This window comes from Schistocerca piceifrons, chromosome X (genome assembly GCF_021461385.2).
Source record: "Schistocerca piceifrons isolate TAMUIC-IGC-003096 chromosome X, iqSchPice1.1, whole genome shotgun sequence".
NCBI lineage: Eukaryota > Metazoa > Arthropoda > Insecta > Orthoptera > Acrididae > Schistocerca > Schistocerca piceifrons.
The window spans coordinates 77,284,595-77,308,268 of NC_060149.1; the positions used below are offsets into that span (position 1 = coordinate 77,284,595).

Here is a 23,674-nt window from a genome sequence, read left to right on the forward strand (position 1 = left end):
TATCGTCCGCACAAACCAAGCTGACACTCGGCGCGGTGGCTGATGTGAGTGACCGTAAAGACATCTTCCATTTGTGCAGATAATACTTCGGAAGAAATCCTAAGAGGACAACCAAGACAGATGACTGTAGGACACAAATCAGTTGCATATAGTTTCGCGCTTTTTAGCAGAGTGAAAGTTGCTGTAACAATTTAACCTTTCATTATTAATTGCATATGACATAACATTGTTTAAAATCCAATGCTGAACTTTCAGTTGTGTGTAGCGTAACAACTTCAAAAAAGTACTGTGCCAGACGCTTTCCCGGTCGTGTCATAGCCTTAGTTTGAGTCTTAGGTTAAATCATTATATGTAGAATTCAACCTATATGCGTATCTCGACCATCATAAATATCCCAAGCATTATATACGGATTTGGAAGAAAAATTAGCCTTTCTTTACAAACTATTGATTTCAATCTGTTGCACAGCGAAGCAAATCTATTCTTTACCTTTGATAAATAGCAGAACTTGACAATTTAGTTTCTCACAGCAAACACAAAAGTCATTTTCCAGTGAACATTGATTTTAAACTTTAAAACTCCGCTATTCTCACGACAAAATCAGAGCTACTAACGTCACGGCCTCCTAGAAGTCATATAGAAGGCTACGACATTTCAGAAAAAACGAAGCTAGAGAAGCCAGTGCTTCGATCGATTTTTAATGTCATTGCTGTCTAGGAGTATTGACAGTTCGCCAGCTGTTGCCGGTGAGGAACAGAAGGGCATTAAACTTCGTGTGACAGGTATGGCCATAATATGCGATATTATTTGTCATTTGTTTTGATAGTCCTGGAAATCGTGAATTTGAATGAGAAGCGTCCCGCGTTCTTTGATGATGGTTTGAAACCAGTATGATCAATAGACTACCTGTTGCCCACAGAGTTAGCATAAGCTTTAGTTCATCACATGTGTAACATGTCTTGAACAACAGCCCTATTTGAAAGTCAAGAGTTAGTTTGGTAGTATGATTATCGAAATATGTATAGTGCAGACAGTACTGTTTTGGTAGTAACTCTTCAGTAAACATGTACTCTCTGTGCTGTTATCTCATAGTCGTCGCCACTTGTAAATGCTGGTGTACGGTATGAATCATTTGTTGATGAACTTATAGGTACAAACTGCAGTGCAGTTCTCCATTTAGAGTTATTAAAATCATCAAAAACATTTTTCACTACATGAAATATACGTGGTACGTGTAGTGTAACTCGGAACCTTTGAGGATCAGCTCGCATGTCCAGATTTTCTTAATTTTAGTTTGAGATGGCAGTCTTTAAATAAATAATAGGATTTACGGTATTTTAGAGTACGTTCGGTACCGGCGTCATACATTTTTGTGACGTAACATAGGCCATTATTGTAGTTGCTTTAACGTGTAAATTGGCGGTTCAAGCATATTTTGCTGTTACAGAAAAATGGAGGCACTTCATCATGATCACAAAGAAGGCTTCACTTTAGCTTATGGATTGGCTCAGCTTACAGGAACGGCAGCAGTTGTAATGGTTGTCGTTTGGGCTGGTTACTACAAAGGAGGATTTTCATGGCGTTCAAACCCATCAGTTGAATTTAATTGGCACCCAGTGTTGATGCTGATTGGAATGGTTTTTTTGCTTGGAAATGGTAAGTGTGTTTGGTGCAGCTACTGTAAATATTTACTTTTATGCTATGTACCTTATGACATAACATCAGTAGTTATGTAATCAACTTACTGAAAGTGACAAGAGATGAGAATGTTACTAATCAACTGAAGGATCCATTTTAAACTTACAGGACGTTGATGGTTAAGTTTTCAATAAAAGCGTTATTCCATGCTACACCTTACATATTAGTAAGTGAACATACATAGTACATCACCCAAGGACATGTACTACAGTGGTTACATGACTAAATGTAATTGCTGTTTGAATTTCTCTTTTATTATTCCTCTGTCTAGACAATCGGAATGGCTTTGTGCTGTATGCAAAACAAATTGGTGAAATTGATGAAAACTGAAATGTACCACCACTGAAGATTTATATGCCACAGCACCACACATTTTATAATCTTTAAGCATCAAAGGGCCACATCTGTGATACAGGTTTTGTGAAGGTAATAAAATGCAAATAAACAGCTCAAAATATGCAACACATCCTTTACTGGGGTAGGACAGATTGGCCTGAGGATAAGGCAAGTAGTAGGCTGTCGGCTTGATTCAGGACCCATCCCATGACTTAGGAAAAGACAAATCAGGATGGCTGGACAGAGGAACTCCAGCCTCTCAAATGAGGTCAGTGCTGTGAAAGCTGTACTTCCACATTGAGTTGGTCCCAATTGTACAGTTTTCCTTGAGTTACTGAGTTTATTTTGGGTAACTCCTTAAACACATTTTTGTTCTTGATTGCTGAACACAGTGACACTTGCTGGAGACTCCTGGACTATGAAGATGCTACTGTGCCCTTTGCACCAACTCACCTAGGCAGAAAACTGATTCGTGCCTGTACATATTCAGCTATGCTTCTCAGTCCTGTCTCTCTTCAAAAATTAATTTTAACAATGTGCAGAATTTAAAGAACTTTGCATTTACAGTAATTTCCATATACATTTTGTCACATGTTTGTTTTGCCAGTGCCCTAGGAAAAAGTAGGTTTCTTATGTTCTAGGAAGATTCTTTTGTGGTCTTCCAGTTTAGCAGGTTTTACAAAGTGTCTTTAGCTTTATTATCTGATTGTAATGATCTGAAAGGCCAATCTCTTATGAATACTTTCCCCTGTCAATATCTATAAGTAGATGGTCTAAAACTGATGCTGAACTTCTTGATACCCTTGTTTCAGTGTTTATTATCTATGCCAGACCAGAATTGCTCAAAATGTTTATTAATTTCACTCTGAACCACTACATTAATTTTCATATCTCTCCATATTATTATTATTATGTTAGTTTTTGGGGCTGTGGCACTTTCCAGGACTTCAGTTACTTCAACTTCAAGATGGTGTACCTTATTTTTAATGTACTTCGCATTTAATGAATAAGAGAGACTTAAAAGCAAATTCTTTAGTGTATGTGCACTCCAGTGTAGTACATTCTATTTTCTGTGTACATTATGAAGAAATGTCTCAGCTGATTGAGATACTTCAAAGGCTTGGTCCTCCTAGCCATAACAGCTGTGACCATGTGTGGCCCCCACACCCATCTGCTGTAATCTCACTAATAAACTCTTACAACCTCTTTCTCAGTCCTGTTGAGGTACAGCCAATGCCTAGTGCAGCACCATCAACTGATAGTCCCCACAGGCACGAAAGCAATGTGGACATGGCCAGTAGTTATCATTGCCATCTTCGTCTCCCCATTGGCTCGCCATACAGCACTGCCACTGGAACAAGTCTGCTAAACTCACTGTCGCAGCCAATTAAGGAAACTTTCATGCTCAGGTCACCACCTATGTTGTACCCACTGTCCACATCCAAGTGGACCCATTGTCAGTACCTGATGATCTTTTATAAAATCCTTGCACAAAGGCCCTAAACCCTCAATCACTTGATTCAACCCAGCACTGGGCTTGCAAATGCTGGTGACTTGATACTCTTCCACTAAATCCTCTGGTAATTAAGGACTAAATCTCTGCCATGACTGCTACATAGCAGCAGTGCTCTCCTCTTCATAACATTTGTGGTTAAAACTAAGGAAGTCTCTTAGAACTTTGGCCACACAGAAGAGTACTATACAGTGAAGTTTCAAAATAATATCGAGAAGTTGGTACATAAATAACAATGGTAATGAGTTAATATTCTAGCAGATGTAATAGTGGCAGTAGCCGATGTTTCTAGTTGCTTGCTGTGAGGTATCACAGTAAGGAGAGGATGTGTCAGCTGTTCTACATAGTCAATAAGAGCAGCAAGCAGACAACACAAAGAAATAAAACAGTGTTGGAAGTAATTAGATTCAGAACAGAGAGTGAAACATTGCTGTGAATGAGAATTATAAATTAAATTGCTCCTTGTTTCACTAACTGGTACCTGCTAACCTAAGAACAACCTTGTAGTACATCATTATACTTTATAGAACAATGAAACATTTTTGACAATAAAGGTGATAAATGTAATTGCTGCTCATTTTGCTAGCAGCAATTTATTCTGTGTTATTAGAGTAAACCTAACCACAACATAGTAATTCATGATGTGTTTGGGGAAAAAACAAAATATTTATGAAGAGTAATATTATTACATAATTTAATTTTTGAGTCACTGTCATATCTCAATCTAACATAGACCTGAAGCTAAGCTATAGATCAGTCTGCCACCACAAGCAGATTTTTTAGCTTTGTTTCATTGGCTTCAACAACTAGCAAGCAAACTTTCACATCCGAACATAAAAAAAATTATGGTAAATGACATAGTTATGAAAGACAGCCAAATATTTGCAGCAGCATTATGCCATGCAGGAACCATTCAATAGATGCCTATGCGCAGTCTATAGTATTTGTTTGGACACCTTTCGTCACATCCTTAAACATCAGTTTGTGATTCATGTTAGTGTTGGAACATCCTTTTGGAGAAAAAAGTCTTATATTGCTGCTGCCCCTACCAAAATATTCTTTGGTTACCAGCAAAACAGCATTTTTCCCCTCTGTGAAACTTAGTTTTGCCACACAGAGATTCAGTGATATCAACAATTTGCCCTTCATAAAGTTTCTCGTTCTGTCTTGCACGTGCTTAGACACAAATTTCTCTATAAAAATTCTCGTCAACCAGCTTCCTTCACCAAGTCAAATTCTCAGCATGTAAATTTAAATTTACTCGTAGACCCACAAATAAGTAAATTGTAGAATGGTATTCATTTTTAATTTACTTTTGGAACATTTAGAGAAGGGCAGCTTTTGCTGCACTTCAGGTGATTCCATTGACAGAAACCTTTGATTCTGTCAGCCATTTTTAACCCCATTTGATAAATATTCATTTCTTGGCAATTAATCCATGATACATGTTTCCATACAGAACCAAATCACTTAAGGCATTCAAATTCATTGAATACACATGTGGTAATCACAGGCAAGTAGATCATGTAACTTGGATACCAAAATACAGTGAGCAAGACAAATTGAATTTCGGTGCTAGAAATACGTTGCCTCTCTCCTCACCTCTTTTTGGTTACATGAAACTTTCGTCCCATTGGCTATGCGAAACTGACAGTGTCAGCCTACGAGAAGTATAGAAACACTGTTGCGGCAACATATGGCCCTGATCTAAACCAGCCCAGGTTGCTGAACTACTGCTGGAGCATCCAGTCTGTGATGAAACTTTGAAACTGAACAATGCAGTATAATATATTGATTGGAGACCACTCAAAAGTAACTCTTGTGAAAGGGTTCAGGTGACTAGGCTCTAACTTTTGAAGGAACAAGTAAACAAATGCATATCATTTTATATTATTGTCCAGGCAGTTTCTTTCTGAACTTAGACAATGTATTGGGTGATAAATGACATAAAAAGCATTCAGAGTGTACACACATTGTCTCAATCATACATATTGAACAAGACTGTGTGAATAATACTATGAAATTATACACAGTTATTATTTTCTGTAACTGTATCTAGTATTACTATAACCTATATTATTATATTTTCCTGCATTTATTGCACAGAGTAGTTATTCTTCACTTTTTCAATACTTTTAACTATTCTCATGATAAAAACAGAAACCATTAGTGTAAGGATTTGAATTAGTCAGTCAGCAAGTAACAGCTTTAGACACTGAGCCGGCTTTACAAATGTAGTAAAGTGCTAAAGTGTGATTGGTAGCATAGTTCTTTTTTAAAGTAAGACATAATGACCTACACTTTGTCTGGACACATGCAGAGACTAAACTGCTTAACTGCCTTGTAGGATCACCTTACCCAAAAGGAATACCATTTGTGAGGTACTTATTCTCACATTTTGTGGCAGTATTCATTGGCATTGACAGTCTATGCTGAGCTATGTCTGTCATCACCCCATTCTATAATAGGAAACGGCACTACAAAATTCAGGGTCAGATACCTGAACGACGTCCTGGATCATGGGGTTCAGGATTTAGATTCCTGGCCGAGTTGCAGATTTTCTCTGCATGGGGACTGGGTGTTTGTGTTGTCATCATTATTTCATCATCATTCGTGACAGTGAATAGATTTGACTGTGTACAAAACGGGACTGTGAAAAAATTGGGACTTTGTATGAGTGCTGATGACTGTGCAGTTGAGTGCCCCACACACCAGTCATCACCTGAATGACCTCAATTTGTCAAACCACATTCTTGATCCATGTGTGTGCCTCATTATCAACAGGCTATATGTGACTGTCATTGCTCTTGTGGAGGAAATTAATTAGGTGTCAGTCTGGAGCATATTATGTTCCTTAACACACTGTACAACAATGGATAAAACAGTATTGTGATATTGGTACTGAAGAATATTATAGGCATGTGGGGAACGGGTTTTGCATAACTACAGTGCGCGTCATATATCTTGGCGGCCGAGTTTAGGTTCGTTCTGCGCATCTGACGTCACAAAACACAGTCAGCCAATGAACAGAGAACGACGTTGCCAGATCTCAACAGCAGTGCACTGCACGGACGAGTGTCTTCAGTTTTAGAAACGTTCAGTCATAAATAAAGTAATAGAACAAAAGCAATGTCTTGATAGCAGACTTTCTTTTACAGAAAGTTTGGAAAAAGCATTCTTTATACCAATTGCTTCATATTCTATTAATTAAACCAAACAAGCAATAAGACTCCTAATTCACGCGATAGCAAGGAAAGGTGTTTGTTTCAATCTCACGAACTGCTTTTTCGCAATAAAGAACAGCGGTAATTGTTTATTTCCTATTGTACTTCGACGAAGCGTGAGTAATTCATAGTCGTACCAACAGTGTTTATAAGTAGTTGCGTGAGGTGTTAGTCATTATGGAGTTACACTGTTCGATGAGCTGAGGTAGCGGAACGGTTAAGGTGTTGGGTTGCCAAGTGAAAGGTTATGAGTTCAAACCTCGTGCGGTGCTTAATATTTTCTTCATTTAGAAACAATATTGGAGTGCCTTACTTCACGAATTTTATTCGTTTGAATTAAATTTCTAGTGCTTTGCCTCTTCAACTTTTTCGCTGCTGCAGACACGTGCTCCCCGCATTCCGCGCTGTGCGCGATTTTGTCATCACTGCACTTCTCGCCTGTGCAAACACATGGTGTTCCCACTGCTTTGACACACTTATCATTAGATTTCACAAAAACTATTTGGCCAAAAAATTTGATTTTTACACGTCTTCTTGCCTGATACTTTCCCCCCATAAATGACTTAATTTTGTTTTGATGTGCGGCATTAAATGTAGTAAACCATTGCACGAAATTTTGAAGAGTTTGCAGAGGTAAGTCCATAGCGTATACTTTCCGTATGGTCGATTTGTTGCCACAATGTTGAGAATGAAATGAGGACAAGATACCTAAATTTCATATAATATTTACTGTATAACAATCTCATTTAATTTAAGTACCACATAGGTGTCGTATGTAATATTGAGAAATATTCCGTCTTTCACGACTGTAATAAAAGTTTTATGTACACACGGCGCATTTGGCTTTATTTTAAAGCACTTCCATCGGTGAAAGGTATGGCACATACACAATGGTATTCATGTTCTATTTCTTGTTTTTGTTCAACAGTTGCAGTTTTACCAATGGTATTGAAATATATCCCTCTTCTGCAACTGTAATAAGCGACTTATTTAGACCAGACACGTTTCTCTCTTTTGAAGCATCATAAGAACACTGTATTTTGTGTCCTCCATTGCCAAGTCACCTTTCGTAGTTTTGTGCTGCGGTAGCACAATATTCAAAGTTTGTGTTGGCTCATCAGTGTTTTAGCAAATAAATGCTGTATTTGTGTGCCACACACAAAATTATATTTGACATAGCTCTGAGCACTTCACTGACAGACAGTGTATTGAAGTCCTAATGTTTTTGTAAGTCCACAGTTTTGTTTAATGTATTTTGTCTACTTCCTTTTGATTGATTGAAGTGTTTTAAAATAAAGCCAAACGTGCCCAGTGTAAGTAAAACTTTTGTTACAGTCGCGAAAGGTGGAATATTTCTCAATATTACATACGACACTTATGTGGTACTTAAATTAAATGAAATATATAGGTATCTTGTCCACATTTCATTCTCAACATTGTGGCAACTAAAATCAACCATACGGAAAGTATACTCTATGGACTTTTACCTCTGCAAACTCTTTAAACTGCTACCAGTTGCTGACCTGCCATATTGTAGCTAAATAAGGGATCTGTCTTTCTACGTATTCACAGCACATTACACTTGTCTACATTGAGATTCAATTGCCATTCCCTGCACCATGCGTCAATTCACCGCAGATCCTCCTGCATTTCAGTACAATTTTCCATTGTTACAACCTCTAGATACACCACAGCATCATCCGCAAAAAGCCTCAGTGATCTTCAGATGTCATCCACAAGGTCATTTATGTATATTGTGAATAGCAACGGTCCTATGACACTCCCCTGCGGCGCACCTGAAATCACTCTTACTTCGGAAGACTTCTCTCCATTGAGAATGACATGCTGCGTTCTGTTACCTAGGAACTCTTCAATCCAATCACACAATTGGTCTGATAGTCCATATGCTCTTACTTTGTTCATTAAACGACTGTTGGGAACTGTATCGAACGCCTTGCGGAAGTCAAGAAACACGGCATCTGCCTGTGAACCCATGTCTATGGCCCTCTGAGTCTCGTGGACGAATAGCGCGAGCTGGGTTTCACATGACCGTTTTTTTTTTTTTTTTTAACCTATCTTGATTCCTACAGAGTAGATTTCTAGTCTCCAGAAAAGTCATTATACTCGAACATAATACGTGTTCCAAAATTCTACAACTGATCGACATTAGAGATATAGGTCTATAGTTCTGCACATCTGTTCGACGTCCTATCTTGAAAATGGGGATGACCTGTGCCCTTCACCAATCCTCTGAACAGAATTGACAAATACATATATGTATTGTGTATCTTCAATAAATGTATACACACAATCTACATATTATGTATCTTAAATATCCTATAATAAGACAACTGGTCTAAAAGACCAGAAATATGTTAAACTATGACCTGTCCATACAGTTCAGACCTATTTTAACATTTCAACATGCACTTGAAATGAAATGCTACAAAGCCAGCACATCAGTGGAACTCGCCAGTGTTCATCGGACCACTCCATCACTCTCTTGGCCCTGTGGCGTAGTGCATTATCTTGTAGAAAAATGCCGCTGCCGTCAGGAAACACAATAGTCATGAAGAGGTGTAAATGGCCTGCAACCAGTGTATAATACTACTTGACAATCGTAGTGCCTTGCACGAGCTCCACTGGAACCATGGATGCCCATGTGAATGTTCCCCAGAACTTAATGGAGCTGCTGCCAGCTTGCCTTAATCATGCAGTACAGGTGTCAGAGCTGTTCCCCTGGAAGAAAATGGATTAATGCCCTCCAATCTGCATGATGAAGAATGTATCGGGCTTAATCAGTCCATGCAATGCTCCGGCAGTGGACGTCCACTGCTGATGATTACATGCTCATTTCAGCTGTCGTTGCCAGTGTGTTGTTAACAGTGGCACATTAATCGGTTGTCGACTGTTGAGGCCCATCATTAAGAGTGTTGGTGCACTGCGTGTTCCCACACACTTGTACTCCATCCAGCATTAAAGTCTGATATTAGTTCCACTGCAGTTCGCTATGAGTCCTACGTCAGACATCTGTAATGTGTGGTAGCTGCTCAACTGCATGACATTTGGACACTGTTTCACCATGTGTTGGAAGACTAATCACAGTATTCCTTGAACATCCAACAAGTCATGCAGTTTCCAGTCAGTGTATATCTCATTATGCATAAAATTCCAATCTGTATGCTTTACAGATCTGATGATGGCAACTTAGATTACGAAGACCAGTCATCAGAATAGTTTGTATTTACCAATCTTGGCTGTTTGAAGCTTGTGTTTCTGTATTTCATGACCTTGATATATTTCTCATAAACAGGGAAAGGATAAAAGAATCTAATGTTAAATTGTGTACATTAGTTTGTTGAACTTGAGCAACTCGGGTGATGCATATTGACAAAAAGAAAATGCACAAAGTAATCATACCTAAATTGTCAAAATAGTTAAAAGGAAGCTCCGGGGACATACATATTTGTCTGTCCTCAAACTGCTCCTGACTTTCTTCTAGGTCACCTGACCCCTAAATTACTGAGCACCTCTGAGATACCACTGAGTGAAATAATCATTTGGGATACAATTCAATGCAATCTTCATACATATTGCTTGATAGTAGAGGAGTTGTGCATTGGGGTGGCTCTGTTATGTAAGGTCTCTCACAATCCATCCTGTGAAGTTTCACTGCTGTCATTAGGACAAAAATTCTGTTCATTGCTAGGGAAGTTTCTTTAATTCATTTTTTGTAAAGTGCATTTGCTCCTTCAATAAATGGCCCTTCTACATTGGGGAGTAGAGTACAGAGGACTTCGTTGTCTTTAAAATATTGTATCTGGCAACCACTGACAACAGGGTAAAGAGCACTTATTTTTAACTGTTCATCACACAAGACAGTCTTTCAATTTTTTTATGGTATTTGTTTTATTGGTATTAGGCTGTGGTCCACAGCATATTTGTCTGCCTGAAGTTCAGTCTCTCAATGCTAGAGACATTGAAAATAAAACACTGAAAGTAACTAAAATTTCAAACAAGCCTAGAAGCTGAATTATTTATATGTAGACAGGCAACAGTTGGTTTGTGACATCATCGTACCACAGTATATAAAATCCCATGCACATACAGTAAAGTGTACATAGAAATTACAAAAAGAAGCATTACGTCACCTTAAGGAAGATGATCAGTTGTCATCTGGGCAACATGGATAAATCAGCAGTAGCAGGATGTGCACTGAAACCATGAAACAACCAAATTCATTTATCTGATACCATGATTTTATCAAAGTTGTATCATTACTATGGTAGGAGGTACAGAGGAGCCATAGAAATTCAAAAACACAAAAGCAATGTAAACAGGAGGAGGCTTGAAACTGGGGAAGTTGGGGGGCCAAAGTACTACATAAAGCTCAGTAACACAGGCTCAACTCCACAATCTGAGGCACTGGTCTGATGTTATGAACCACCTGTTGGCTGGGCATGTGTAAACTGTTTGGCATGCTGAGCTTATTTGAGATTGTAATTGATTTCTGAACTGTTGTAGCATCTATCTTGTCTAGCACTGGAAGAGGAAATGTTAGGCAGAGAAATGTCTTGGAATAGGGTGTAATCCCCATAAAATAAGATTGAAAGACTGGTAAATCTTTCAATCTTTTATTAAGAAAAATTACCTCAGTTGCAAATGAGGGACGCTGTTCTGGATTTTAAAATGGCTGAGAGGTTCCCACTTACCATTGACAGTCAGGTGGGGTAATAAAGAGTAGAAGACTTCAGGGTGGACATTTGAAGTCTCAAATGTGCTAGAATGCCTGTGTATGCAGACATTGCTTACAGCTACATCCTGAATATTGGTTTTTCATCTCTGCCTAGTCTGCAACTGTGTAGTTAACATATCCAAAAAGGTGCTGGAACCTGTCAGTTGGAGGTTAAAGTAGTGAGCTGCATGAGTTGGAGGCCTTCATTATTCTTATTTTGGATGCTAGCATACAGCTCTTCCTCAATTGTTTGTCTGAACCTAGACTGTACCTGCTACCTTCTCGTAGCATGTGATGGTTGATAGGTTATTCATTAAAATTTGTCGCAGAAAAATTTCAGTACAGGTGAAAGCAGTCTTCTACTTTAAATGAGGTTACAGCAGACAAATTAACTTTTTGACTTGTAATCTGTTTGAGCCAAAGCCATGTGGGTTTGGAAAAAGGCGTCATTTGTCACACAAAGAGTGCAAAATTCTTCTGTCCATATGGGTAATTCCATAAAGTCAATGAATATGTTGACAAGCCTGATCTCCACTTGGAAGTATGTTCCACTCTGTTGATTTGCAGACAAAATGTTACCTTATTTTAGGTACGTTCTCTGTTGTCAGATGTGATGATCTTTTCAGTTCTCACAAAGGAGCTTTAAGTGTTGATAATGTATGAAGAGTAAGAATATTGAACATCTCGCAGATACTTTCAAAGAACTTGGTCCACATTTGTGGATGTGTAGTAAAGATAATTAGCCATCATAGTGTCCATTATAAATAACACTGCAAAGACATCTACTATTGGATTAACTAGCAATGGTGGTAGTACTGACATTATCCAAATTTTTAAATTTGGACGCCCTATTGCAACACCTACTTTCTTTTCCTGTGCTGAAATCTCCTATCTCAGACTACCCTTCCTCTTTTTGTCTTTCTTATGTTGACAGCCTTTGATGTTCTGTTTATTTCCCCACGTTCCATTTTCAACATCTTTATTCATTTCCCTTACATCACTTTTGGCTGAAGTAACTTTGGTCACCTTTTGTGTTTGACCTCAATTTTCAAAATTTTTTCCTGGGGAAAAAATGCCTTAAATAGTGTCTACTGCCTAGATGACTTTCTGCACACTGCAACTGCATCAACTCATATGTGCTTAAAGGCCAACACGGATCCAGTGTGGTGGGATCATTATGTAGCCTTTCAGTAGAGCCCCCTAACAATGCAGCATCACCACTTCTGATGCAAGAACTGCTACCGTCTCACACATGCTGCAACTGGGTGGTGCTTGTGGGGAGAGTCCTTGATTGGAGTAGGTGGTATCAGAGTGGGCATTTCATGTATGAAACATTCAGTTGAACTAACACAGTAGCCACTCTGCTTCAGCTGTCCAGACACAGGTCTAGATATTTCAACACAGGCAGTTACAATCTTGCTGCTTTCCTTGCCTGGCTTCCCCATGGGGTAGGGGACAGACCTGACTACTGTGAGTTAAATAATTTGCTTAATGTGTGGTGTGTAGCAGAACAGATGGAGGTAAGTTTATGGTGACAAAAGAATTAATTTTTATTAAACAAATGACAAATTTAGAGAAGTTGACTCATTGGAAAAATTGTGCCCTGGATCACTATTAAGGCCACCTCTGCTGCAGTTTAAAGTTGTGCAGACACCTAAATGATTAGGTGACATACCAGTGACCATTGTCCCACTTAGCACTTTGAGTATGATGCTAGGATTTACCTTTCGTAGAGACCTTATACTCCAGACACAAAAGAATCTCAGAGCAAATCTTGGGTAGCAAGCTGTAAAATCTGACACACAAAATAAGAAAATAGCCTCCCAGTAAAAACTACTTATGGTGTAAAAGTGTGAAGTGAAACCTTATGTCCCAGTGCGCATGAGGTTTCCAACGTTTAAGATTTGGTTATATATCATGCTGTACAGCAGATGTAAATGCGAAAACTACAGACAATAACTCCATGAAGCTTGTCCTTGATCATAATTGCCTGTGTGTCATTTGCACTGAACATCGTCTACATTTACTGGTTTGCTCAGTAATCAAAGATGGAAATAAAATAACTTGCTGCTTGTTGCATATTGAGGCAAGGAAAAAAAAAGTTCCTGCATCCTGTTGATGTGATAACCAATTATGCAAAAAATGACTGCAGTTACTCCCCATCTCAATTTTTTCCAAACCAGATTACCACCACCCTCCACTCTTAGTTCCTGCAACCATTTCCCACACCCATCTGGAACAGCAGCTTCCTCTTAGTGTCTACAGGTGACCCTTCTCCCCAGAAACCACATAGCAAAGACTAGACACTAGCCATTGGCAGAAGGAGCACAGCCCAAAGGGCCCACATCTGCTCATTCTTCATCTGTACCCATGCCTACAGCAAATAAGCCATCATGAGAATCTCGGACACCAAAAGTTCAGGAGGAGGAAGCTGCTGTTCCTCCACTCCATCTATCAAATTGCATTGGCGAGGTTGAGGTAGATGTCTCAAACACAGCCATGCCGCAGGGAATGCTGTTCCTCTTTCATTAGATGTGCTCCAGCCAGTCCCATGATGGACCAAAGACATTCCAACAGTTATTCAGAATCATCGTAGGGTCCTGCAGCATCTCAAATGGCATTCTTCACAGGCTGCCATCTTCGCTTTTAAGCTGCTGTACACAAAAGCTTTCTATAGAAGTTGGACATTCCCCTATGTTTCACCCCACTGCCACAGAGCCGAATTATATAATGAACCTTTCACTGACTGAGAACTGCTTCATGCTCTTGCCTTGTATCACGATTTGGTCCCCAGACCCGGATTCAGTTCATTAGATGCTCCTAAATCTGAATTTTACTCAAGGGCTCAATCTATGTAGGTTATTCAACCATATTTCGCCCGAAGGCATCTTCCCATTGCAGTGGTGAAATATCATCCTAATCTTTAAGCTAGGCAAAAAACAAATATCTGTTGATAGCTATCCACTGATTAACCTTACCAACATGCTCTGCAAACTGCTTGAAAGAATATCTACCCTCAGATTATGCTGGGTTCTCAAATATCAGGCTTTTTGTCCCCATACCAGTGTGCAGTGTGGTTTCCTGGAGAGATGGTCATCAACTGACCATATGGTTAGATTAAAAATGACAATCCAATTGTCTTTTTCTAAATTTCAATGTTTTTCCACATACATAAGGCATCCCATTTTACTTACCTTCCATGAATGGACCTTTTGAGGCTCCCTATTCATTTTCATCTGTTTTTTTATCTCACCAGTTGTTCAGGTTGGAGTTAGTACTTCACTCATCTCTTTATGGGTCCGAGAGAATGGCATTCCACATTGCTCTGTGCGGACTGGCACAGTTTGCCATCAGTGGGATAGTGACTGCTGTTGGGGCCACTATTCAACCTGTACTGTATGTTGATGACTTCTGCATTTGGTACAGCTCCCAGTCCATAGCCTCAGCTGAACACCAGCCCCAAGGAGCCATCTGAAGGGCCTCCACTTGGATGCTATCCCATGGTCTGGAGTTCTCTCCTGCTAAAATGTTGGTCATGAATTTTTGTCATACTATGGTCCATCTTGACGCAGGATTTTACTTGGGTATAGAGCACATAAACATAGTTGCAGAGTCTCACTTTTTGGGCCATCTGCTTGATAAAAAATGGACTTCGCTGCCCCATTTTAGTCAACTGCATTCAGGGGCTAAGCACTCTCTGCTTCCTTGCACACACCTCATGGGGTGCATATCGTGCTACTCTTCTGTATTTACTAGTCTGTAGTCTTGTCTTAGTTGGACTGCAATTCCCAGTTTATTGCTCACTTACACAATAACCATAACACAGTTCCATCGTACAACGTATCTCATTATTTTTGGATACAAAGGACATTGACCTTCCTGGTACTCGCTCTCGATTGGGGTTACCAGTTCGAATGCACCTCGCAGCCCTCTGCCAGAATCTGTGCCTAACCTTAGAATGCACTCACCCTCTCACCTCCCCTTTTAGCTGGTTCTCAGGTGATGAATTAGGTCTGATCTATTCCACAGTCCTAAACTTTGTTGCCCCATGACCTTTTAGCATCTGTTCCTTTCAGTTAAGAGTGTGTTGGGGTGCTACCATGATTTATACGGACAGTTCTAAAACTATGGAAAGGACAAGATAGTCTTCTATGCCTCCCACCAGTCAGGAATAAAATTTATTACTGGGGACACAGTGTTTTTACAGTAGGGCTAATAGCTATTAAGAGCCCTAAATTTTACCAAACAACCCTCACTTGATTGTGTTTTAATTTGCAGTGACTAGGTGAGCAATCTCCAGGCAATCAATCACTGTTACTCTTGCCCCTCTGAGAGATCTGCCTCTGACCTTAGTCTTACTGCCTGCTGAGTTCTCTCTGGGTGACACATCATATGGGTGTCCCAGGAAATGAACTGGCAAACTGTTTGGCTAGGGAAGTGATTACTTCCTCCACATTCACTTTGGTGATCCCAGATGCAGATTTGACTGCAAATAAGGCCTCTGCTCCCTCAGAGATAGGACAACATATTGACGGCTGCTGCCTCATGATAATCTCCACACTGTCAAGGATACTACTGCAGCCTGGCGCCACCGTTTCCATTAGTGACAGAAGGAATCCACCAGACGGACACATTGTTGTATTTCATATAATGAACCACCCTACACTAGTTGTGGAGCCTTACAAATAGTAGGTCACATCCTGGTGAATTTCCTCCTCCTTCTGGCCCTCCATTCTGAGCAAGATCTTCAGGATACTTTGCCTCTAATGTTGGCAGTTGATTCACAGACAATCGAACTGGTTCAGAGTTTCGTAGTCTCAGATAGAAGGTTCCAAACTACATTTGGGGCAGGTATGGGGTGGCTGGAGTTGAGGTAGTCTCCCACTGCATGCTTGGTCTGGGGAGACCCTCACCCCCCTACTTCCTTTGGCAAGCTGCCTCTTACAGCCCTCTTTTACTGTTCTAATTGGTTTTGAGATTGTTTGCTTCTTTTTCTTTCACATGCTGTTTCCCCATTTTAGGAATAGCACTCTGCTGCATACTGAGTGATCAGTAATGGATCAGGGGTGGGACAGCCACCATTGCATCCAAAGCTCAAGGGACAGTCTTACCTACTACCCTTGTATTTATTGTTGATGTCCATTACATTTTTAGCCTTCTCACATTTACTGTTCTGAATCTTTGACTAAAAGACAGTCTTCCCTGTGTAACTGTCGTATCTCTAGATAGAGTTGGTGGGGGTCGGATGTGGGTGGGGTTTCACTTGCCATAGGTGCATCCCATGTCTGCTCTGATGTACATACCAGCCCAATCCATGTACTCCTCTGTAAATTATTTCACAACTCTAGCATCAGTGTTGCCTTGAGTGCCTCAATCTTTATGGCTCCTACATATCCACATTGGAATGCATTTCTGATGGAAGTCACTAACTCAAGTTGAACTACCTCTTGACTGCAGGACCAGCCACATCAATGTTTAGTCTCTTAACACCAACCAACCATTGACATTCAGAAGCAGGAACTTTTTTGTTGAGAGCATACCCCAGTGTTGAGTCATCAGGGGGAGAGAATAGTGAGGGGCCTGTAGTGTGGGACATCCAGCACTCTAATAATGGTCACTTAAAATCTGTAATAGATAAAACCACACCAGAAGACACAATTTCTGTATGGTCATTGCACCCCTATATCTAGTTCAGAGTTTTCCAGTATTCTGGCACAAAATACTTGACTGTTGATCACACAAATAAGGTAAGAATTGGAAATGCCTAATTATTAAAAAGCAAAACTAAGTATCTACAATTAATCTCACTAACTGTAAATCAGAAATATTTGGTGTTGGTGATTGCAAATACTTAACAATATGAAAGTAGTGTACATAGCAAAATAACTTTAGGTGTTTTGTACCTTGTTTCCTGTCAACAAGGACTGTTATACTTAGTTGAAGATGAAGAAACACAAGAATTAATTGTAATTTGAAGGAAAAGTGGCAGGTTTTTTTCTAAAGTGGGGACCTTTCTTCTGGTAAATGTTATGGACTACCATTTTATAAGACTGCATAATGTAGTTAGTCTTCTGTGACATAGGGACATCTATGTTAATGATAATTATTAAGGAGTAGTACACAGGCACAGTTTTCATAATTGCTTTTCTACTTCTTTATTACTTTCACTTTTTGAAGATTTATTTTCCATAGATCCCATGATTAAAAAAGAGTAGAAGTTTTAGTGGGAGCTTAGATAAATTAGGTGCAAGAGTTTTGATTTTAAATCCATTTAAGTTTAATTCTAGATTACTGTTTTGTGTGTGAGAGCAAGACTAGAAGATTTAGTTTTTATTGCCAAGTCGTTAATTTCAATGTACAGATTCCCTGACCAGGAGTGTAAGTTTGGCTATGTTCAAGTTACCCTGTGGTTGAGGGAATTTGAGGGTATCTTCAGTTGACCTGTTAACATGATTTTCTACAAGCCAATTCACTAAACTTCCTCATCCACAAAATTGTTTGAGGCGTTAGGAAGCTCTGCAAAAGGTAATTGACTGTAAAAGTCTTCTGGTAAGTGAGACTAATTCTCAGTAGTGAAGAAAATGAAGAATCATAAAATGATATTTTAGTGTTAAATAGTAAGCTTCAGGATATTAGAACAAGGGGATGGAGGAATTGGTGGTGCTTTAAATTTTTGTACACTGGTGGGAGGTAGTGCCATGAACAACATACTAAAAATCTTTGGGAGGGAGGGGGATTATGGATTTGTGGGGTATTTAAGGATCACTTTTGAACTGTAGTTTCTAGAAAAAAAAAAATGTTCCCTAGTCCAAAATTAAATTACATTAGATGTGCTACAAAAAGGGCCTATTCATTTTTCTCTAGGGCTTATAGTTTCTGCCGAGGAGGAAATGGAAGAACCTCAGATTAAGAATAATATTTTATCAATATAGAATTGATGTTTATTCTTAAATGAAGTGGGTTAAGACAAAAGTGTGAATGTATGTAAAATAAGTGCATTATAGCCATATTAAGGAATAAATTGTGTTCTGCAGGTGTAGCAGGGTGGAGGAGGGAGGACAGGTGGAGGTCATAGAAGCACAAGGAAAAGTCACTGGATTGTGGTCGTGTACTTATTTACTTCATAGGCCTACAAACTGAAGTCTGAGTAGGCCATTCCCCACTGTCACAAGAAGCAACTACAGGGTTTTTAACAAAGTTACGCTGACCATTCCGAAGTACACATTATTAATCGCAGGTAACATACTACACGCGCATGCCTTGGGGAGGGGGTTTCCTGCAGTGTGCTTCAACACTAGATGGAATACAGCTGTGAGCTACTAATAATAGAACAAGAAATGGATATGGTTGGGTTCTATGTAAATACAAACATACTGTTCCACACTACCAGAGGGAAAATAGATTCTTAGTCACTTGTATAGGGCTTCACACTCATCCTCAGTCCCGGAGACTGAGCCAGTGAAGTCTTCAGAGCCAGGGAAATCCAAGGAGCAGCGAGATAAATCCAAAAAGAAAACCCCTAAGACCAAGGAAACTGTGGTGGCAAAAACACAAACGCTACCTACAAGCTCTGTGGCTGAGGATGGGGTGGAGATTTTTGTGTCTGCTGATGACCTAGATCTTGCCAGACCTTCAGACACAATGGGTATAGACTGCTCAGGCAGTAAATCAGTGGCAGCAGGTGACTGAGGTGTAAACTGCCTCATTGAATGTTCCCTGCCTTCACAGTGTCATCCTCCAGTGAAATCGTGGTGGTTTTCTCCACCACCTGGCTGAGCTACAGCAACTGTTAAGCTTTACACCTATCTGCATTGCCCTCCAGGAAACCTGGTTCCAGCAATGCAAACCCCCCTACCCTCCTTGACTATAAGGGATGTTACAGGAACCATAGCGACTATAATAGTGTCAGGTGGAGTTGACATTTATGTCCTAAACTCAGTCTGTAGTGAACATATGTCGCTTCAAACCCCTCTTAAAGCTGTGGCTGTCAGAATAAGGACGACATAGGAAATAACTGTCTGCAATGTATATATTCCTCCAGATGGTGCAGTACCTCTGAATGTATTAGCTGCACTGATTGATCAACTCCCTAAACCTTTCCTACTTTCAGGAGATTTTAATGCCCATAACCCCTTGTGGGGTGATACCATGCTTACTTGCTGAGGCAGAGATGTCGCGACTTTACTGTCGCGATTCGACCTCTGCCTCTTAAATACTGGGGCCGCCACACATTTCAGTGTGGCTGATGGTAGTTACTCAGGCAATCAAGGAACATCGGCAAGCTCTACAGCGGCATAAGCGGCACCCTTCCCTGGAGTGCCTCATAGCCTTTAAACAGCTCTGTGCCAGTGTTCACTACCTTATTAAACAACGGAAGGAAGAGTGTTGGGAGAGATAGGTCTCCACCATTGGGTGCCACACATCACCTTCCCAAGTCTGGGCAAAGATCAAACGTCTTTTCGGGTACCAGGCCCCAGCAGTTGTCCCCGGTGTTACCATAAATGGCGAGTTATGTGCAGGCGCGAATGCGATTGCCAAGCACTTTGCTGAGCACTGCTTGAGCCTCTGTCGGAGAATCACCCCCCAGCCTTTTGCACACTCGAACAGTGGCTGGAAGGGAACATCCTCTCATTCACTACACTCTGCAGTGAATCCTACAACGCCCCATTCAGAATGGGAGCTCCTCAATGTCCCTGCACATTGCTCCGACACGGCTCCTGGGCCTGATCGCATCCACAGCCAGATGATTAAACATCTCTTATCTGACTACAAGTGACATCTTCTCGTCATCTTCAACCAGATTTGGTGCGATGGCGTCTTTTTTCCATCACAATGGTGGGAGAGCATCATTTTGGTGCTCAAACTCTGTAAAAACCCACTTGATGTGGATAGCCATTGGCCCATCAGCCTCACCAACATTTTTTGTAAGCTACTGGAACGTATGGTATGTCGGCAGTTGGGTTGGGTCGGGTCGGGTCCTGGAGTCACGTGGCTTGCTGGTTCCATGTCAGGGCGGCTTCTGCCAGGGTCGCTCTACCACTGATAATCTTGTATCCATTGAGTCTGCCATCCGAACGGCTTTTTCCAGACGGCAACACCTGATTGCTGTCTTTTTTGACTTACGTAAAGCGTACGACACGACTTGGCGACGACATAACCTTGCCACATTGTATGAGTGGGGTCTCTGGAGACCACTCAAGATTTTTATCTGAAACTTTGTCACTCGGTACTTTCTGTGTACAAGTTGGTGCAGGGCTCTGTGTGTGTGTGTGTGTGTGTGTGTGTGTGTGTGTGTGTGTGTGTGTGTGTGTGTGTGTGTGTGCCATTAACGGTGTAGAAGCAGCTGTCAGGCCCTCCGTCTCACCTCTGTATGCAGATGACTTCTGCATTTCGTACTGTTGTTGTGGATGGCTCCCTGGAGGTGCCGCTCAGCAAGGCGCAGTCATGGGCTCTAGCCCACAGCTTCCAGTTTTCAGCCACAAAGTCGTGTCTCATGCACTTCTGTAGGCGTCATACCGTTCATCTGGAACCTGCACTTTACCTTAATGATGATCCACTCACTGTAGTGGAGACATATCAGTTCCTAGGACTGGTTTTTGACACTCGATTGACTTGGCTCCCTTATGTTCGTTGGCTTAAGCAGAAGTGCTGGCAGCACCTCAATGCCCTCTGTTGCCTGAGCAACACGAATTGGGGTGCAGATAGCTCTATGCTGCTGAAGCTCTAAAGAGCGCTTGTCCAATCCTGAATTAACTATGGGAGTGTGGTTTATGCAGCGCCTTCAACATTGCATTTACTCGACCCTGTGCACCACTGTGGGGGTTCTATTAGTGACAGGAGCTTTCAGGATGAGTCCGGTGACCAGCGTACTGGCAGAGGCTGGTGTCCCTCTACTGCAGATCAGACATGCGCAGCTCGCTAGTTATGCGGCACACATTCATAGTTCCCCTGAGCATCCGAATTATCGTCTCCTTTTCCCACCCGCAGCAGTCCATCTCCCGCATCTGTGGCCCAGATCAGGGCTAACAATTGTGGTTCACGTCTGGTCCCTTCTCTCCGAACTGGAGTCCTTCCCTTTATCACATCTACTTGTGGTCCGTTCACGTATGTCTCCATGGTGTACGCCTTGGCCACAGCTTCGCCTGGACCTTTTGCGTGGCCCTAAGGATTCTGTTAACCCCACTGCTCACCACTGTCACTTCCTCTTGATTCTTGGCATGTTCCGGGGCTGTGAAGTGGTTTACACTGACAGCTCAATGGCTGATGGTCATATAGGCTTAACATATGTTCATGGAGGACATATTGAGCAGCATTCCTTCCCAGTTGGCTGTACTATTTTCACTGCAGAGCTGGCGGCAATATCTCGTGCGCTTGAGTACACCCACTCATGCCCTGGCGAGTCATTTCTCCTGTGTACTGACTCATTGAGTAGCCTACAAGCTATCAACCAGTGCTACCCTCACCACCCTCTGGTAACGTCCATTCAGGAATCCATCTTTGCCCTGGAACAGTCCCGCCGTTCCATGGTGTTTGTGTGGACCCCAGGACATGTCGGAATCCCAGGCAACGAACTTGCCGACAGGCTGGCCAAACGGACGACGCGGATATCGCTCCTTGAGATAGGCATCTTCGAAGCTGACCTGCATTCTGTCTTACACAGCAGGGTTTCTGGCTTTGGGAGATGGAATGGCATAACAGCACGCACAACAAACTGTGTGTGTCATTAAGGAGACTATGAATGTGTGGAAGTCTTCTGTGCAGACCTCTCGCAGGGAATCAGTTGTCCTCTGCCGGCTCCGCATTGGCCATATGTGGCTAATGCATGGACACCTACTCCGTCCCAAGGACCCACCTCAGTGTCGCTGTCATCCACCTCTTGCTGGACTGCCCACTTTTAGCTGCTCTGTGGCAGACTTTTAACTTTCCCAGCATCCAGCCTTCGGTGTTGGGCAACTGCCTCCACAGCAGCTTTAGTTTTAAGTTTTATGCATGAGAGTGGGTTTTATACTTCTATGTAGGTTTTAGCGCATGTCCTTTGTCCCTCTGTGTCCTCCGCCATAGTGCTTTTAGGGTGGAGGTTTTAATGTATTGCAGAGTGGCTGGCTTTCCCTTTTTATTCTTGTGGTTGGCCAGCCACTGTAATCTTTCATGTTTTACTCTCTTCTGTTTCTAGTGTGTCTGTTGCTTTCTTGTTCTCTTTTGTTCCTTCTGGTGTTCGTTGTCTTCCCTTTGTTCTTGTGGCTTTCCCTCCCTTTCCGTTTTTTGTTATGTTTCATCTGTTTTGTTCTCACATTTGTGGCATTGTTTTATTAGGAACAAGGGACTGATGACCTTGTAGTTTAGTCCCTTCTCCCGCCTCTAAACCAAGCAACCAAACCAACCAACTTAGTCACTTGTAAGGCAGTTGCAGCATTTTTCCAGAAAATGAGACTTCCCACCATGATTGCTGCTTGCTTTCAGTTTATAGACAAGCTGTACCACTGCAGTTTTTCATGTCTAGTTATCCTATGTCAGCAGACAAAAGAACTTCACTGAGTTCATGTTCATATAAGGGGGCTATTTTCAGTTTGAGTGAACACTAATTTACAACTGGTAAGTGAGATCTTATGTCAAAAAATCCCAAACTCCGCAACTAGAACTGTCAAATGTCTAACACACTGAACAGTATGCCCCAAGTGTAAACTGCTGTCAACATGGATTCAACAATGCCAATTTTATTGTCTACACTATCACTGGCTGGAATACTTATCACATGAGGGACAATCAAATGAATCACCCCAGTCTCAGCCCTCCTAACATTTGAAGTAGCTCAGAGGCTTAAATTGGCTCCCTCACCAATAGAAGTCATCTAGGTGTTGTGGGACTTAGATATAAATATTTAAAGCTTCAGGCAAACAATGCATTACAGGAGATTACTGTGTATGGCTTAAACGTGACCAGTTCCATCTCATTAGAGGTTCACACCCACATTGTAAGATGGGCTGTGGATGTGTGATAAGTGGTTCCACTCAATGCAGCCTACTCAGTTGCCAGAAATTCCTGAGTGGAAGAGTGGTTACTTGCCTTATGCTGCCAACAATAGACAACACCAAAGTGCCGCATTAACAAAGCCAATACGTTTCCCACCAACAGCGCCTAGGTCCCTGCGAACATAACACTAACAAGATA

General features: G+C 41.2%; 1 protein-coding gene across 1 annotated transcript in view; it reads left to right on the plus strand.

The window, feature by feature from the left end:
• Window positions 1–657: 657 nt before the first annotated feature.
• The window catches only part of LOC124723119 (transmembrane ascorbate-dependent reductase CYB561), a 50,668-nt gene continuing 27,651 nt past the window's right edge, over window positions 658–23,674 (plus strand). The window contains exons 1-2 of the mRNA XM_047248302.1: window positions 658–782; window positions 1,448–1,656. Of these exons, the coding sequence (XP_047104258.1) occupies window positions 1,452–1,656 (205 nt within the window). The 5' untranslated portion in view covers window positions 658–782; window positions 1,448–1,451. The remainder of the gene's footprint in view (window positions 783–1,447; window positions 1,657–23,674) is intronic.